Source organism: Pseudophryne corroboree, chromosome 6 (genome assembly GCF_028390025.1).
Source record: "Pseudophryne corroboree isolate aPseCor3 chromosome 6, aPseCor3.hap2, whole genome shotgun sequence".
NCBI classification, from domain to species: domain Eukaryota; kingdom Metazoa; phylum Chordata; class Amphibia; order Anura; family Myobatrachidae; genus Pseudophryne; species Pseudophryne corroboree.
In genome coordinates this window covers 834,828,024-834,849,031 of record NC_086449.1, presented here as the reverse complement: position 1 = coordinate 834,849,031, position 21,008 = coordinate 834,828,024, and the positions used below count along the sequence as shown (strand labels likewise).

Sequence of the window (21,008 nt, the reverse complement as noted above, 5' to 3'; positions counted from 1 at the left end):
CATACCTCCCAACATGACCCTCTCCTGGAGGACACAATGCTCTGCTGCTGCTCTTCCCTCTTACTGTATGATTACCATCACCTGTGCTGTACCCTAATACTGACCCAGTGTTCACACCTATGTCATACCTCCCAACATGACCTCTCCAGGAGGACACAATGCTCTGCTCCTGCTCTTCCCTCTTACTGTATGATTACTATCACCTGTGCTGTACCCTAATACTGACCCAGTGCTCATACCTATGTCATACCTCCCAGCATGACCTCTCCAGGAGGACACAATGCTCTGCTCCTGCTCTTCCCTCTTACTGTATGATTACCATCACGTGTGCTGTACCCTAATACTGACCCAGTGTTCATACCTATGTCATACCTCCCAACATGACCACTCCAGCAGGGACACAATGCTCTGCTCCTGCACTTCCCTCTTACTGTATGATTACCATCACCTGTGCTGTACCCTAATACTGACCCAGTGCTCATACCTATGTCATACCTCCCAACATGACCTCTCCAGGAGGACACAATGCTCTGCTCCTGCTCTTCCCTCTTACTGTATGATTACCATCACCTGTGCTGTACCCTAATACTGACCCAGTGCTCATACCTATGTCATACCTCCCAACATGACCTTTCCAGGAGGACACAATGCTCTGCTCCTGCTCTTCCCTCTTACTGTATGATTACCATCACCTGTGCTGTACCCTAATACTGACCCAGTGTTCATACCTATGTCATACCTCCCAACATGACCACTCCAGCAGGGACACAATGCTCTGCTCCGGGACTTCCCTCTTACTGTATGATTACCATCACCTGTGCTGCACCCTAATACTGACCCAGTGCTCATACCTATGTCATACCTCCCAACATGACCTCTCCAGGAGGACACAATGCTCTGCTCCTGCTCTTCCCTCTTACTGTATGATTACCATCACCTGTGCTGTACCCTAATACTGACCCAGTGCTCATACCTATGTCATACCTCCCAACATGACCTCTCCAGGAGGACACAATGCTCTGCTCCTGCTCTTCCCTCTTACTGTATGATTACCATCACCTGTGCTATACCCTAATACTGACCCAGTGCTCATACCTATGTCATACCTCCCAGCATGATCTCTCCAGGAGGACACAATGCTCTGCTCCTGCTCTTCCCTCTTACTGTATGATTACCATCACCTGTGCTGTACTCCAACACTGACCCAGTGCTCATACCTATAGCATACCTCCCAACATGACCTCTCCAGGAGGACACAATGCTCTGCTCCTGCTCTTCCCTCTTCCTGTATGATTACCATCACCTGTGCTGTACCCTAATATTGACCCAGTGCTCATACCTATGTCATACCTCCCAACATGACCCTATCCAGGAGGACACAATGCTCTGCTCCTGCTCTTCCCTCTTACTGTATGATTACCATCACCTGTGCTGTATCCTAATACTGACCCAGTGCTCATACCTATATCATACCTCCCAACATGACCCTCTCCAGGAGGATAGAATGCTCTGCTCCGGGACTTCCCTCTTACTGTATGATTACCATCACCTGTGCTGTACCCTAATACTGACCCAGTGCTCATACCTATGTCATACCTCCCAACATGACCTCTCCAGGAGGACACAATGCTCTGCTCCTGCTCTTCTCTCTTACTGTATGATTACCATCACCTGTGCTGTACCCTAATACTGACCCAGTGCTCATACCTATGTCATACCTCCCAACATGACCTCTCCAGGAGGACACAATGCTCTGCTCCTGCTCTCCCTTTTACTGTATGATTACCATCACCTGTGCTGTACCCTAATACTGACCCAGTGCTCATACCTATGTCATACCTCCCAACATGACCTCTCCAGGAGGACACAATGCTCTGCTCCTGCTCTCCCTTTTACTGTATGATTACCATCACCTGTGCTGTACCCTAATACTGACCCAGTGCTCATACCTATGTCATACCTCCCAACATGACCCTCTCCAGGAGGACAGAATGCTCTGCTCCGGGACTTCCCTCTTACTGTATGATTACCAGCACCTGTGCTGTACCCTAATACTGACCCAGTGCTCATACCTATGTCATACCTCCCAACATGACCTCTCCAGGAGGACACAATGCTCTGCTCCTGCTCTTCCCTCTTACTGTATGATTACCATCACCTGTGCTGTACCCTAATACTGACCCAGTGCTCATACCTATGTCATACCTCCCAACATGACCTCTCCAGGAGGACACAATGTTCTGCTCCTGCTCTTCCCTCTTACTGTATGATTACCATCACCTGTGCTGTACCCTAATACTGACCCAGTGCTCATACCTATGTCATACCTCCCAACATGATCTCTCCAGGAGGACACAATGCTCTGCTCCTGCTCTTCCCTCTTACTGTATGATTACCATCACCTGTGCTGTACTCCAATACTGACCCAGTGCTCATACCTATGGCATACCTCCCAACATGACCTCTCCAGGAGGACACAATGCTCTGCTCCTGCTCTTCCCTCTTACTGTATGATTACCATCACCTGTGCTGTACCCTAATACTGACCCAGTGCTCATACCTATGTCATACCTCCCAACATGACCTCTCCAGGAGGACACAATGCTCTGCTCCTGCACTTCCCTCTTACTGTATGATTACCATCACCTGTGCTGTACCCTAATATTGACCCAGTGCTCATACCTATGTCATACCTCCTAACATGACCTCTCCAGGAGGGACACAATGCTCTGCTCCTGCACTTCCCTCTTACTGTATGATTACCATCACCTGTGCTGTACCCTAATATTGACCCAGTGCTCATACCTATGTCATACCTCCCAACATGACCCTATCCAGGAGGACACAATGCTCTGCTCCTGCTCTTCCCTCTTACTGTATGATTACCATCACCTGTGCTGTATCCTAATACTGACCCAGTGCTCATACCTATATCATACCTCCCAACATGACCCTCTCCAGGAGGATAGAATGCTCTGCTCCGGGACTTCCCTCTTACTGTATGATTACCATCACCTGTGCTGTACCCTAATACTGACCCAGTGCTCATACCTATGTCATACCTCCCAACATGACCTCTCCAGGAGGACACAATGCTCTGCTCCTGCTCTTCTCTCTTACTGTATGATTACCATCACCTGTGCTGTACCCTAATACTGACCCAGTGCTCATACCTATGTCATACCTCCCAACATGACCTCTCCAGGAGGACACAATGCTCTGCTCCTGCTCTCCCTTTTACTGTATGATTACCATCACCTGTGCTGTACCCTAATACTGACCCAGTGCTCATACCTATGTCATACCTCCCAACATGACCCTCTCCAGGAGGACAGAATGCTCTGCTCCGGGACTTCCCTCTTACTGTATGATTACCAGCACCTGTGCTGTACCCTAATACTGACCCAGTGCTCATACCTATGTCATACCTCCCAACATGACCTCTCCAGGAGGACACAATGCTCTGCTCCTGCTCTTCCCTCTTACTGTATGATTACCATCACCTGTGCTGTACCCTAATACTGACCCAGTGCTCATACCTATGTCATACCTCCCAACATGACCTCTCCAGGAGGACACAATGTTCTGCTCCTGCTCTTCCCTCTTACTGTATGATTACCATCACCTGTGCTGTACCCTAATACTGACCCAGTGCTCATACCTATGTCATACCTCCCAAAATGATCTCTCCAGGAGGACACAATGCTCTGCTCCTGCTCTTCCCTCTTCCTGTATGATTACCATCACCTGTGCTGTACTCCAACACTGACCCAGTGCTCATACCTATAGCATACCTCCCAACATGACCTCTCCAGGAGGACACAATGCTCTGCTCCTGCTCTTCCCTCTTCCTGTATGATTACCATCACCTGTGCTGTACCCTAATATTGACCCAGTGCTCATACCTATGTCATACCTCCCAACATGACCCTATCCAGGAGGACACAATGCTCTGCTCCTGCTCTTCCCTCTTACTGTATGATTACCATCACCTGTGCTGTATCCTAATACTGACCCAGTGCTCATACCTATATCATACCTCCCAACATGACCCTCTCCAGGAGGATAGAATGCTCTGCTCCGGGACTTCCCTCTTACTGTATGATTACCATCACCTGTGCTGTACCCTAATACTGACCCAGTGCTCATACCTATGTCATACCTCCCAACATGACCTCTCCAGGAGGACACAATGCTCTGCTCCTGCTCTTCTCTCTTACTGTATGATTACCATCACCTGTGCTGTACCCTAATACTGACCCAGTGCTCATACCTATGTCATACCTCCCAACATGACCTCTCCAGGAGGACACAATGCTCTGCTCCTGCTCTCCCTTTTACTGTATGATTACCATCACCTGTGCTGTACCCTAATACTGACCCAGTGCTCATACCTATGTCATACCTCCCAACATGACCCTCTCCAGGAGGACAGAATGCTCTGCTCCGGGACTTCCCTCTTACTGTATGATTACCAGCACCTGTGCTGTACCCTAATACTGACCCAGTGCTCATACCTATGTCATACCTCCCAACATGACCTCTCCAGGAGGACACAATGCTCTGCTCCTGCTCTTCCCTCTTACTGTATGATTACCATCACCTGTGCTGTACCCTAATACTGACCCAGTGCTCATACCTATGTCATACCTCCCAACATGACCTCTCCAGGAGGACACAATGTTCTGCTCCTGCTCTTCCCTCTTACTGTATGATTACCATCACCTGTGCTGTACCCTAATACTGACCCAGTGCTCATACCTATGTCATACCTCCCAAAATGATCTCTCCAGGAGGACACAATGCTCTGCTCCTGCTCTTCCCTCTTACTGTATGATTACCATCACCTGTGCTGTACTCCAATACTGACCCAGTGCTCATACCTATGGCATACCTCCCAACATGACCTCTCCAGGAGGACACAATGCTCTGCTCCTGCTCTTCCCTCTTACTGTATGATTACCATCACCTGTGCTGTACCCTAATACTGACCCAGTGCTCATACCTATGTCATACCTCCCAACATGACCTCTCCAGGAGGACACAATGCTCTGCTCCTGCACTTCCCTCTTACTGTATGATTACCATCACCTGTGCTGTACCCTAATATTGACCCAGTGCTCATACCTATGTCATACCTCCTAACATGACCTCTCCAGGAGGGACACAATGCTCTGCTCCTGCACTTCCCTCTTACTGTATGATTACCATCACCTGTGCTGTACCCTAATATTGACCCAGTGCTCATACCTATGTCATACCTCCCAACATGACCCTATCCAGGAGGACACAATGCTCTGCTCCTGCTCTTCCCTCTTACTGTATGATTACCATCACCTGTGCTGTATCCTAATACTGACCCAGTGCTCATACCTATATCATACCTCCCAACATGACCCTCTCCAGGAGGATAGAATGCTCTGCTCCGGGACTTCCCTCTTACTGTATGATTACCATCACCTGTGCTGTACCCTAATACTGACCCAGTGCTCATACCTATGTCATACCTCCCAACATGACCTCTCCAGGAGGACACAATGCTCTGCTCCTGCTCTTCTCTCTTACTGTATGATTACCATCACCTGTGCTGTACCCTAATACTGACCCAGTGCTCATACCTATGTCATACCTCCCAACATGACCTCTCCAGGAGGACACAATGCTCTGCTCCTGCTCTTCTCTCTTACTGTATGATTACCATCACCTGTGCTGTACCCTAATACTGACCCAGTGCTCATACCTATGTCATACCTCCCAACATGACCCTCTCCAGGAGGACACAATGCTCTGCTCCTGCTCTCCCTTTTACTGTATGATTACCATCACCTGTGCTGTACCCTAATACTGACCCAGTGCTCATACCTATGTCATACCTCCCAACATGACCCTCTCCAGGAGGACAGAATGCTCTGCTCCGGGACTTCCCTCTTACTGTATGATTACCATCACCTGTGCTGTACCCTAATACTGACCCAGTGCTCATACCTATGTCATACCTCCCAACATGACCTCTCCAGGAGGACACAATGTTCTGCTCCTGCTCTTCCCTCTTACTGTATGATTACCATCACCTGTGCTGTACCCTAATACTGACCCAGTGCTCATACCTATGTCATACCTCCCAACATGATCTCTCCAGGAGGACACAATGCTCTGCTCCTGCTCTTCCCTCTTACTGTATGATTACCATCACCTGTGCTGTACTCCAATACTGACCCAGTGCTCATACCTATGGCATACCTCCCAACATGACCTCTCCAGGAGGACACAATGCTCTGCTCCTGCTCTTCCCTCTTACTGTATGATTACCATCACCTGTGCTGTACCCTAATACTGACCCAGTGCTCATACCTATGTCATACCTCCCAACATGACCTCTCCAGGAGGACACAATGCTCTGCTCCTGCACTTCCCTCTTACTGTATGATTACCATCACCTGTGCTGTACCCTAATATTGACCCAGTGCTCATACCTATGTCATACCTCCTAACATGACCTCTCCAGGAGGGACACAATGCTCTGCTCCTGCACTTCCCTCTTACTGTATGATTACCATCACCTGTGCTGTACCCCAATACTGACCCAGTGCTCATACCTATGTCATACCTCCCAACATGACCTCTCCAGGAGGACACAATGCTCTGCTCCTGCTCTTCCCTCTTACTGTATGATTACCATCACCTGTGCTGTACTCCAATACTGACCCAGTGCTCATACCTATGGCATACCTCCCAACATGACCTCTCCAGGAGGACACAATGCTCTGCTCCTGCTCTTCCCTCTTACTGTATGATTACCATCACCTGTGCTGTACCCTAATACTGACCCAGTGCTCATACCTATGTCATACCTCCCAACATGACCTCTCCAGGAGGACACAATGCTCTGCTCCTGCTCTTCCCTCTTACTGTATGATTACCATCACCTGTGCTGTACCCTAATACTGACCCAGTGCTCATACCTATGTCATACCTCCCAACATGACCTCTCCAGGAGGACACAATGCTCTGCTCCTGCACTTCCCTCTTACTGTATGATTACCATCACCTGTGCTGTACCCTAATATTGACCCAGTGCTCATACCTATGTCATACCTCCTAACATGACCTCTCCAGGAGGGACACAATGCTCTGCTCCTGCACTTCCCTCTTACTGTATGATTACCATCACCTGTGCTGTACCCCAATACTGACCCAGTGCTCATACCTATGTCATACCTCCCAACATGACCTCTCCAGGAGGAACACAATGCTCTGCTCCTGCTCTTCCCTCTTACTGTATGATTACCATCACCTGTGCTGTACTCCAATACTGACCCAGTGCTCATACCTATGGCATACCTCCCAACATGACCTCTCCAGGAGGACACAATGCTCTGCTCCTGCTCTTCCCTCTTACTGTATGATTACCATCACCTGTGCTGTACCCTAATACTGACCCAGTGCTCATACCTATGTCATACCTCCCAACATGACCTCTCCAGGAGGACACAATGCTCTGCTCCTGCTCTTCCCTCTTACTGTATGAGTACCATCACCTGTGCTGTACCCTAATATTGACCCAGTGCTCATACCTATGTCATACCTCCCAACATGACCCTATCCAGGAGGACACAATACTCTGCTCCTGCTCTTCCCTCTTACTGTATGATTACCATCACCTGTGCTGTACCCCAATACTGACCCAGTGCTCATACCTATGTCATACCTCCCAACATGACCTCTCCAGGAGGAACACAATGCTCTGCTCCTGCTCTTCCCTTTTACTGTATGATTACCATCACCTGTGCTGTACCCTAATACTGACCCGGTGCTCATACCTATGTCATACCTCCCAACATGACCCTCTCCTGGAGGACACAATGCTCTGCTGCTGCTCTTCCCTCTTACTGTATGATTACCATCACCTGTGCTGTACCCTAATACTGACCCAGTGTTCACACCTATGTCATACCTCCCAACATGACCTCTCCAGGAGGACACAATGCTCTGCTCCTGCTCTTCCCTCTTACTGTATGATTACTATCACCTGTGCTGTACCCTAATACTGACCCAGTGCTCATACCTATGTCATACCTCCCAGCATGACCTCTCCAGGAGGACACAATGCTCTGCTCCTGCTCTTCCCTCTTACTGTATGATTACCATCACGTGTGCTGTACCCTAATACTGACCCAGTGTTCATACCTATGTCATACCTCCCAACATGACCACTCCAGCAGGGACACAATGCTCTGCTCCTGCACTTCCCTCTTACTGTATGATTACCATCACCTGTGCTGTACCCTAATACTGACCCAGTGCTCATACCTATGTCATACCTCCCAACATGACCTCTCCAGGAGGACACAATGCTCTGCTCCTGCTCTTCCCTCTTACTGTATGATTACCATCACCTGTGCTGTACCCTAATACTGACCCAGTGCTCATACCTATGTCATACCTCCCAACATGACCTTTCCAGGAGGACACAATGCTCTGCTCCTGCTCTTCCCTCTTACTGTATGATTACCATCACCTGTGCTGTACCCTAATACTGACCCAGTGTTCATACCTATGTCATACCTCCCAACATGACCACTCCAGCAGGGACACAATGCTCTGCTCCGGGACTTCCCTCTTACTGTATGATTACCATCACCTGTGCTGCACCCTAATACTGACCCAGTGCTCATACCTATGTCATACCTCCCAACATGACCTCTCCAGGAGGACACAATGCTCTGCTCCTGCTCTTCCCTCTTACTGTATGATTACCATCACCTGTGCTGTACCCTAATACTGACCCAGTGCTCATACCTATGTCATACCTCCCAACATGACCTCTCCAGGAGGACACAATGCTCTGCTCCTGCTCTTCCCTCTTACTGTATGATTACCATCACCTGTGCTATACCCTAATACTGACCCAGTGCTCATACCTATGTCATACCTCCCAGCATGATCTCTCCAGGAGGACACAATGCTCTGCTCCTGCTCTTCCCTCTTACTGTATGATTACCATCACCTGTGCTGTACTCCAACACTGACCCAGTGCTCATACCTATAGCATACCTCCCAACATGACCTCTCCAGGAGGACACAATGCTCTGCTCCTGCTCTTCCCTCTTCCTGTATGATTACCATCACCTGTGCTGTACCCTAATATTGACCCAGTGCTCATACCTATGTCATACCTCCCAACATGACCCTATCCAGGAGGACACAATGCTCTGCTCCTGCTCTTCCCTCTTACTGTATGATTACCATCACCTGTGCTGTATCCTAATACTGACCCAGTGCTCATACCTATATCATACCTCCCAACATGACCCTCTCCAGGAGGATAGAATGCTCTGCTCCGGGACTTCCCTCTTACTGTATGATTACCATCACCTGTGCTGTACCCTAATACTGACCCAGTGCTCATACCTATGTCATACCTCCCAACATGACCTCTCCAGGAGGACACAATGCTCTGCTCCTGCTCTTCTCTCTTACTGTATGATTACCATCACCTGTGCTGTACCCTAATACTGACCCAGTGCTCATACCTATGTCATACCTCCCAACATGACCTCTCCAGGAGGACACAATGCTCTGCTCCTGCTCTCCCTTTTACTGTATGATTACCATCACCTGTGCTGTACCCTAATACTGACCCAGTGCTCATACCTATGTCATACCTCCCAACATGACCTCTCCAGGAGGACACAATGCTCTGCTCCTGCTCTCCCTTTTACTGTATGATTACCATCACCTGTGCTGTACCCTAATACTGACCCAGTGCTCATACCTATGTCATACCTCCCAACATGACCCTCTCCAGGAGGACAGAATGCTCTGCTCCGGGACTTCCCTCTTACTGTATGATTACCAGCACCTGTGCTGTACCCTAATACTGACCCAGTGCTCATACCTATGTCATACCTCCCAACATGACCTCTCCAGGAGGACACAATGCTCTGCTCCTGCTCTTCCCTCTTACTGTATGATTACCATCACCTGTGCTGTACCCTAATACTGACCCAGTGCTCATACCTATGTCATACCTCCCAACATGACCTCTCCAGGAGGACACAATGTTCTGCTCCTGCTCTTCCCTCTTACTGTATGATTACCATCACCTGTGCTGTACCCTAATACTGACCCAGTGCTCATACCTATGTCATACCTCCCAACATGATCTCTCCAGGAGGACACAATGCTCTGCTCCTGCTCTTCCCTCTTACTGTATGATTACCATCACCTGTGCTGTACTCCAATACTGACCCAGTGCTCATACCTATGGCATACCTCCCAACATGACCTCTCCAGGAGGACACAATGCTCTGCTCCTGCTCTTCCCTCTTACTGTATGATTACCATCACCTGTGCTGTACCCTAATACTGACCCAGTGCTCATACCTATGTCATACCTCCCAACATGACCTCTCCAGGAGGACACAATGCTCTGCTCCTGCACTTCCCTCTTACTGTATGATTACCATCACCTGTGCTGTACCCTAATATTGACCCAGTGCTCATACCTATGTCATACCTCCTAACATGACCTCTCCAGGAGGGACACAATGCTCTGCTCCTGCACTTCCCTCTTACTGTATGATTACCATCACCTGTGCTGTACCCTAATATTGACCCAGTGCTCATACCTATGTCATACCTCCCAACATGACCCTATCCAGGAGGACACAATGCTCTGCTCCTGCTCTTCCCTCTTACTGTATGATTACCATCACCTGTGCTGTATCCTAATACTGACCCAGTGCTCATACCTATATCATACCTCCCAACATGACCCTCTCCAGGAGGATAGAATGCTCTGCTCCGGGACTTCCCTCTTACTGTATGATTACCATCACCTGTGCTGTACCCTAATACTGACCCAGTGCTCATACCTATGTCATACCTCCCAACATGACCTCTCCAGGAGGACACAATGCTCTGCTCCTGCTCTTCTCTCTTACTGTATGATTACCATCACCTGTGCTGTACCCTAATACTGACCCAGTGCTCATACCTATGTCATACCTCCCAACATGACCTCTCCAGGAGGACACAATGCTCTGCTCCTGCTCTCCCTTTTACTGTATGATTACCATCACCTGTGCTGTACCCTAATACTGACCCAGTGCTCATACCTATGTCATACCTCCCAACATGACCCTCTCCAGGAGGACAGAATGCTCTGCTCCGGGACTTCCCTCTTACTGTATGATTACCAGCACCTGTGCTGTACCCTAATACTGACCCAGTGCTCATACCTATGTCATACCTCCCAACATGACCTCTCCAGGAGGACACAATGCTCTGCTCCTGCTCTTCCCTCTTACTGTATGATTACCATCACCTGTGCTGTACCCTAATACTGACCCAGTGCTCATACCTATGTCATACCTCCCAACATGACCTCTCCAGGAGGACACAATGTTCTGCTCCTGCTCTTCCCTCTTACTGTATGATTACCATCACCTGTGCTGTACCCTAATACTGACCCAGTGCTCATACCTATGGCATACCTCCCAACATGATCTCTCCAGGAGGACACAATGCTCTGCTCCTGCTCTTCCCTCTTACTGTATGATTACCATCACCTGTGCTGTACCCTAATACTGACCCAGTGCTCATACCTATGTCATACCTCCCAACATGACCTCTCCAGGAGGACACAATGCTCTGCTCCTGCACTTCCCTCTTACTGTATGATTACCATCACCTGTGCTGTACCCTAATATTGACCCAGTGCTCATACCTATGTCATACCTCCCAACATGACCCTCTCCAGGAGGACAGAATGCTCTGCTCCGGGACTTCCCTCTTACTGTATGATTACCATCACCTGTGCTGTACCCTAATCCTGACCCAGTGCTCATACCTATGTCATACCTCCCAACATGACCTCTCCAGGAGGAACACAATGCTCTGCTCCTGCTCTTCCCTTTTACTGTATGATTACCATCACCTGTGCTGTACCCTAATACTGACCCAGTGCTCATACCTATGTCATACCTCCCAACATGACCTCTCCAGGAGGACACAATGCTCTGCTCCTGCTCTTCTCTCTTACTGTATGATTACCATCACCTGTGCTGTACCCTAATACTGACCCAGTGCTCATACCTATGTCATACCTCCCAACATGACCTCTCCAGGAGGACACAATGCTCTGCTCCTGCTCTCCCTTTTACTGTATGATTACCATCACCTGTGCTGTACCCTAATACTGACCCAGTGCTCATACCTATGTCATACCTCCCAACATGACCCTCTCCAGGAGGACAGAATGCTCTGCTCCGGGACTTCCCTCTTACTGTATGATTACCAGCACCTGTGCTGTACCCTAATACTGACCCAGTGCTCATACCTATGTCATACCTCCCAACATGACCTCTCCAGGAGGACACAATGCTCTGCTCCTGCTCTTCCCTCTTACTGTATGATTACCATCACCTGTGCTGTACCCTAATACTGACCCAGTGCTCATACCTATGTCATACCTCCCAGCATGATCTCTCCAGGAGGACACAATGCTCTGCTCCTGCTCTTCCCTCTTACTGTATGATTACCATCACCTGTGCTGTACCCCAATACTGACCCAGTGCTCATACCTATGTCATACCTCCCAACATGACCTCTCCAGGAGGAACACAATGCTCTGCTCCTGTTCTTCCCTCTTACTGTATGATTACCATCACCTGTGCTGTACTCCAATACTGATCCAGTGCTCATACCTATGGCATACCTCCCAACATGACCTCTCCAGGAGGACACAATGCTCTGCTCCTGCTCTTCCCTCTTACTGTATGATTACCATCACCTGTGCTGTACCCTAATACTGACCCAGTGCTCATACCTATGTCATACCTCCCAACATGACCTCTCCAGGAGGACACAATGCTCTGCTCCTGCACTTCCCTCTTACTGTATGATTACCATCACCTGTGCTGTACCCTAATATTGACCCAGTGCTCATACCTATGTCATACCTCCCAACATGACCTCTCCAGGAGGACACAATGCTCTGCTCCTGCACTTCCCTCTTACTGTATGATTACCATCACCTGTGCTGTACCCTAATACTGACCCAGTGCTCATACCTATGTCATACCTTCCAACATGACCTCTCCAGGAGGACACAATGCTCTGCTCCTGCTCTTCCCTCTTACTGTATGATTACCATCACCTGTGCTGTACCCCAATACTGACCCAGTGCTCATACCTATGTCATACCTCCCAACATGACCCTCTCCAGGAGGACACAATGCTCTGCTCCTGCTCTTCCCTCTTACTGTATGATTACCATCACCTGTGCTGTACCCTAATACTGACCCAGTGCTCATACCTATGTCATACCTCCCAACATGACCTCTCCAGGAGGACACAATGCTCTGCTCCTGCACTTCCCTCTTACTGTATGATTACCATCACCTGTGCTGTACCCTAATACTGACCCAGTGCTCATACCTATGTCATACCTTCCAACATGACCTCTCCAGGAGGACACAATGCTCTGCTCCTGCTCTTCCCTCTTACTGTATGATTACCATCACCTGTGCTGTACCCCAATACTGACCCAGTGCTCATACCTATGTCATACCTCCCAACATGACCTCTCCAGGAGGAACACAATGCTCTGCTCCTGTTCTTCCCTCTTACTGTATGATTACCATCACCTGTGCTGTACTCCAATACTGATCCAGTGCTCATACCTATGGCATACCTCCCAACATGACCTCTCCAGGAGGACACAATGCTCTGCTCCTGCTCTTCCCTCTTACTGTATGATTACCATCACCTGTGCTGTACCCTAATACTGACCCAGTGCTCATACCTATGTCATACCTCCCAACATGACCTCTCCAGGAGGACACAATGCTCTGCTCCTGCACTTCCCTCTTACTGTATGATTACCATCACCTGTGCTGTACCCTAATATTGACCCAGTGCTCATACCTATGTCATACCTCCCAACATGACCTCTCCAGGAGGACACAATGCTCTGCTCCTGCACTTCCCTCTTACTGTATGATTACCATCACCTGTGCTGTACCCTAATACTGACCCAGTGCTCATACCTATGTCATACCTTCCAACATGACCTCTCCAGGAGGACACAATGCTCTGCTCCTGCTCTTCCCTCTTACTGTATGATTACCATCACCTGTGCTGTACCCCAATACTGATCCAGTGCTCATACCTATGTCATACCTCCCAACATGACCCTCTCCAGGAGGACACAATGCTCTGCTCCTGCTCTTCCCTCTTACTGTATGATAACCATCACCTGTGCTGTACCCCAATACTGACCCAGTGCTCATACCTATGTCATACCTCCCAACATGACCTCTCCAGGAGGAACACAATGCTCTGCTCCTGCTCTTCCCTTTTACTGTATGATTACCATCACCTGTGCTGTACCCTAATACTGACCCAGTGCTCATACCTATGTCATACCTCCCAACATGACCCTCTCCTGGAGGACACAATGCTCTGCTGCTGCTCTTCCCTCTTACTGTATGATTACCATCACCTGTGCTGTACCCTAATACTGACCCAGTGTTCACACCTATGTCATACCTCCCAACATGACCTCTCCAGGAGGACACAATGCTCTGCTCCTGCTCTTCCCTCTTACTGTATGATTACTATCACCTGTGCTGTACCCTAATACTGACCCAGTGCTCATACCTATGTCATACCTCCCAGCATGACCTCTCCAGGAGGACACAATGCTCTGCTCCTGCTCTTCCCTCTTACTGTATGATCACCATCACCTGTGCTGTACCCTAATACTGACCCAGTGCTCATACCTATGTCATACCTCCCAACATGACCCTCTCCTGGAGGACACAATGCTCTGCTGCTGCTCTTCCCTCTTACTGTATGATTACCATCACCTGTGCTGTACCCTAATACTGACCCAGTGCTCATACCTATGTCATACCTCCCAACATGACCTCTCCAGGAGGACACAATGCTCTGCTCCTGCTCTTCCCTCTTACTGTATGATTACCATCACGTGTGCTGTACCCTAATACTGACCCAGTGTTCATACCTATGTCATTCCTCCCAACATGACCACTCCAGCAGGGACACAATGCTCTGCTCCTGCACTTCCCTCTTACTGTATGATTACCATCACCTGTGCTGTACCCTAATACTGACCCAGTGCTCATACCTATGTCATACCTCCCAACATGACCTCTCCAGGAGGACACAATGCTCTGCTCCTGCTCTTCCCTCTTACTGTATGATTACCATCACCTGTGCTGTACCCTAATACTGACCCAGTGCTCATACCTATGTCATACCTCCCAACATGACCTTTCCAGGAGGACACAATGCTCTGCTCCTGCTCTTCCCTCTTACTGTATGATTACCATCACCTGTGCTGTACCCTAATACTGACCCAGTGTTCATACCTATGTCATACCTCCCAACATGACCACTCCAGCAGGGACACAATGCTCTGCTCCGGGACTTCCCTCTTACTGTATGATTACCATCACCTGTGCTGCACCCTAATACTGACCCAGTGCTCATACCTATGTCATACCTCCCAACATGACCTCTCCAGGAGGACACAATGCTCTGCTCCTGCTCTTCCCTCTTACTGTATGATTACCATCACCTGTGCTGTACCCTAATACTGACCCAGTGCTCATACCTATGTCATACCTCCCAACATGACCTCTCCAGGAGGACACAATGCTCTGCTCCTGCTCTTCCCTCTTACTGTATGATTACCATCACCTGTGCTATACCCTAATACTGACCCAGTGCTCATACCTATGTCATACCTCCCAGCATGATCTCTCCAGGAGGACACAATGCTCTGCTCCTGTGCTGTACCCTAATATTGACCCAGTGCTCATACCTATGTCATACCTCCCAACATGACCCTATCCAGGAGGACACAATGCTCTGCTCCTGCTCTTCCCTCTTACTGTATGATTACCATCACCTGTGCTGTATCCTAATACTGACCCAGTGCTCATACCTATATCATACCTCCAAACATGACCCTCTCCAGGAGGATAGAATGCTCTGCTCCGGGACTTCCCTCTTACTGTATGATTACCATCACCTGTGCTGTACCCTAATACTGACCCAGTGCTCATACCTATGTCATACCTCCCAACATGACCTCTCCAGGAGGACACAATGCTCTGCTCCTGCTCTTCTCTCTTACTGTATGATTACCATCACCTGTGCTGTACCCTAATACTGACCCAGTGCTCATACCTATGTCATACCTCCCAACATGACCTCTCCAGGAGGACACAATGCTCTGCTCCTGCTCTCCCTTTTACTGTATGATTACCATCACCTGTGCTGTACCCCAATACTGACCCAGTGCTCATACCTATGGCATACCTCCCAACATGACCTCTCCAGGAGGACACAATGCTCTGCTCCTGCTCTTCCCTCTTACTGTATGATTACCATCACCTGTGCTGTACTCCAATACTGACCCAGTGCTCATACCTATGGCATACCTCCCAACATGACCTCTCCAGGAGGACACAATGCTCTGCTCCTGCTCTTCCCTCTTACTGTATGATTACCATCACCTGTGCTGTACCCTAATACTGACCCAGTGCTCATACCTATGTCATACCTCCCAACATGACCTCTCCAGGAGGACACAATGCTCTGCTCCTGCACTTCCCTCTTACTGTATGATTACCATCACCTGTGCTGTACCCTAATACTGACCCAGTGCTCATACCTATGTCATACCTCCCAGCATGATCTCTCCAGGAGGACACAATGCTCTGCTCCTGCTCTTCCCTCTTATTGTATGATTACCATCACCTGTGCTGTACTCCAATACTGACCCAGTGCTCATACCTATGGCATACCTCCCAACATGACCTCTCCAGGAGGACACAATGCTCTGCTCCTGCTCTTCCCTCTTTCTGTATGATTACCATCACCTGTGCTGTACCCTAATACTGACCCAGTGCTCATACCTATGTCATACCTCCCAACATGACCCTCTCCAGGAGGACAGAATGCTCTGCTCCGGGACTTCCCTCTTACTGTATGATTACCAGCACCTGTGCTGTACCCTAATACTGACCCAGTGCTCATACCTATATCATACCCCCCAACATGACCTCTCCAGGAGGACACAATGCTCTGCTCCTGCTCTTCCCTCTTACTGTATGATTCCCATCACCTGTGCTGTACCCTAATACTGACCCAGTGCTCATACCTATGTCATACCTCCCAACATGACCCTCTCCAGGAGGACACAATGCTCTGCTCCTGCTCTCCCTCTTACTGTATGATTACCATCACCTGTGCTGTACCCCAATACTGACCCAGTGCTCATACCTATGTCATACCTCCCAAAATGACCCTCTCCAGGAGGGACACATTGCTCTGCTCCTGCTCTTCCCTCTTACTGTATGATTACCATCACCTGTGCTGTACCCTAATACTGACCCAGTGCTCATACCTATGTCATACCTCCCAACATGACCTCTCCAGGAGGACACAATGCTCTGCTCCTGCTCTTCCCTCTTACTGTATGATTACCATCACCTGTGCTGTACCCTAATACTGACCCAGTGCTCATACCTATGTCATACCTCCCAACATGACCTCTCCAGGAGGACACAATGCTCTGCTCCTGCTCTTCCCTCTTACTGTATGATTACCATCACCTGTGCTGTACCCTAATACTGACCCAGTGCTCATACCTATGTCATACCTCCCAACATGACCCTCTCCAGGAGGGACACAATGCTCTGCTCCTGCTCTTCCCTCTTACTGTATGATTACCAGCACCTGTGCTGAAACACCTTTCTTATCCATTAACCTGAACAAAGCAGGTGCCGGCAATCATAAATTAGGAGGGAAGTCCAGAAGCAGAGCATTGTGTCCCTCCTGGAGAGGTCATGTTGGGAGGTATGTTTATATAAGATCCTTGTTATTTTTGTTTGGCAGTATATTAGATAGATAGATAGATAGATAGATATACAGCCCTGGGATAGAGTACAGAGGGGTAGGTATATAAGATCCCTGTATATGTGTTTGGCAGGATAATATATATATACATACAGATGGAGCCCTGCTCATCTATCCCTTTAATACGATTACCTGAGCCAGTGCTGTCGGACTAAAGGGCATACACACGGGAGAGATCCGTTCTTAAAATCTAAGCAATTTGACTAGATTGCTTAGATTTTATTTTTAATTTGACTAGATTGCTTAGATTTTAAGAACAGATCTCTCTCGTGTGTAATGTATGCCCCCCAGCAATAGTGATGCGTTGCCCTGCGTGTCGCTATGTGTATGCCCCCCAGCAATAGTGATGTGTTGCCCTGCGTGTTGCTATGTGTATGCCCCCCAGCAATAGTGATGCGTTGCCCTGCGTGTCGCTATGTGTATGCCCCCCAGCAATTGTGATGCGTTGCCCTGCGTGTCGCTATGTGTATGCCCCCCAGCAATAGTGATGCGTTGCCCTGCGTGTCGCTATGTGTATGCCCCCCAGCAATAGTGATGCGTTGCCCTGCGTGTTGCTATGTGTATGCCCCCCAGCAATAGTGATGCGTTGCCCTGCGTGTTGCTATGTGTATGCCCCCCAGCAATAGTGATGCGTTGCCCTGCGTGTCGCTATGTGTATGCCCCCCAGCAATAGTGATGCGTTGCCCTGCGTGTCGCTATGTGTATGCCCCCCAGCATTAGTGATGCGTTGCCCTGCGTGTCGCTATGTGTATGCCCCCCAGCAATAGTGATGCGTTGCCCTGCGTGTCGCTATCGCCAGCGCTAGATTTGCCGGCATGGAGGCTCAATCTAGCACATCGCTCATTTCACCCACTGGGTGAAATGAGCGCCCCCCCTTCATCACCCCCCCTCGCTCAGCACACATCTCCCTCCACGTCTCCCCGTCAATACGCCACTTTAGTCCCCTGGTGTAATGACTTAATCCCCCGCTGTATTGTTCTCTCTGTATTGTTTTGCAGCTGAGAACAATAGATGAAAGGTTTATGCTAATAAGCCTTGGTGTGCCTAGGTGCAGCAGAGAAGGCAAGATGTGCGAGGCTCCATCTGTACATGAGGTACAGACAGCCCTGGGATAGAGAAGAGTAGGTATATAAGATCCCAGTATATGTGTTTGGTAGGTATATATACAGTGTGTGTGTGTGTGTGTGTGTGTGTGTGTGTGTGTGTGTGTGTGTGTGTGTGTGTGTGTGTGTGTGTGTGTGTGTGTGTGTGTGTGTGTGTATATATATATATTTGTAAAGAAGGGGTGAGGTATTTGGAGCGACCAATGGTGCTTAAAAGAATTTGTAGTGGGACAGGGTTGTTTATATAAATTCCACCAATTTATTAGATTACAGCACTGGACAGAAAGGAGTATATGTAATTAAAACATTAAAAAATTAGGGGTGCTGCCTTGATCCTACCTCACTTACCACAAGTTAAGATATTTATACTCCTCTTTTACAATTGATCCTCTGAAAATATTTTTTAGAGAAAACACAAAAAAAAAATTAAATTTTTTTTTTTATATGCATGTACTTTTTATATATATATATTTCTTTTTTGTTTTTCCTCTGCTTCTATTTTTATTTCTATTATCTATTTTTTATCTTTTTACTTGGGCATATTTTATGTTCTGTATCCTTTGGAAAAATATATTTTTTTCCCTATATGTGTGCATTTTTCTAGTAATATTAATTTTTTTATGTTTTAATTGCATATACTCCTTTCTGTCCAGTGCTGTAATCTAATAAATTGGTGGAATTTATATAAACAACCCTGTCCCACTACAAATTCTTTTAAGCACCATTGGTCGCTCCAAATACCTCACCCCTTCTTTACAAACCTTATCTATAGGTGCCTATACCAGCACCTTAATTTACCTGAGGTAAACAGCTGACGCCCTGCAAACCCACAGGGAGTGCTTTTTTAGACAGGTTTTTAGTAATTATTTATAAAAACACCATCTTTTTACGACTGTCCTTGCACTAGTGTTTTTCATTTTGGATACTGCATCTGTGGCGCTGCTAGCTCTCCCGGTATATATATATATATATATATATATATATATATATACACATATATACATACAGACAGCCCTGGGATAGAGTACAGAAGAGTAGGTATATAAGATCCCAGTATATGTGTTTGGTAGGTATATATACAGTGTGTGTGTGTGTGTGTGTGTGTGTGTGTGTGTGTGTGTGTGTGTGTGTGTGTGTGCGGATAGATATATATATATATATATATATATATATATATATATACATACAGACAGCCCTGGAATAGAGTACAGAGGGGTAGGTATATAAGATCCCTGTATATGTGTTTGGCATATATAGATATATAGATATATATACACAGACAGTCCTGGGACAGAGCACAGGGGGCAGACACACAAGGGATCTGTGATATACAGACACAATGCTCCCTGTCCCGGCTACACAGCAACGTTACTGATCAGGGAACAGTTACCCCTCAGTCTCTGCTAGTGCCATGTGGCCCCCAGGGGACTCAGTCACACTCTTACCTTGTGGGGGCCCAGGCTCCAGGTGGCTGTGGTGTCTCTGGGGGGCTGCGTAACATGGAGAAATCTGTGAGCGGATTATTTTTAGGCTGTGAGATCAGTTGCTGCCTCCTATCCAGTTTCCTGACAGATCTCCCATCCCCACTGTCCTCACTTACTGGGAGCTGTGAGAACTCCAGAACCCAGGCAGGAAACTGCAGCCTCCCCAGCTGGGGTCTCCCGGAGTCCTGCCCCATGGGGAATTCTTCCTATACATTATGTGTGACACATGGGGGAATTCTTCCTATACAGTATATGTGACACATGGGGGATCTGCCTATACAGTATATATGTGACACATGGGGGATCTGCCTATACTGTATATATGTGACACATGGGGGAATTCTTCCTATACAGTATATGTGACACATGGGGGATCTGCCTATACTGTATATATGTGACACATGGGGGAATTCTTCCTCTACAGTATATGTGACACATGGGGGATCTGCCTATACGTGACACA

At 48.2% G+C, this 21,008-nt stretch overlaps 1 protein-coding gene across 1 annotated transcript in view; it reads right to left on the bottom strand.

The window, feature by feature from the left end:
* The window catches only part of LOC134934718 (ATP-binding cassette sub-family C member 9-like), a 119,403-nt gene extending 98,730 nt beyond the window's left edge, over positions 1-20,673 (bottom strand). Inside the window, exon 1 of the mRNA XM_063930086.1 lies at positions 20,507-20,673. Coding sequence (XP_063786156.1) covers positions 20,507-20,562 — 56 coding nt within the window. The 5' untranslated portion in view covers positions 20,563-20,673. The remainder of the gene's footprint in view (positions 1-20,506) is intronic.
* Between the last annotated feature and the right edge of the window lie 335 nt (positions 20,674-21,008).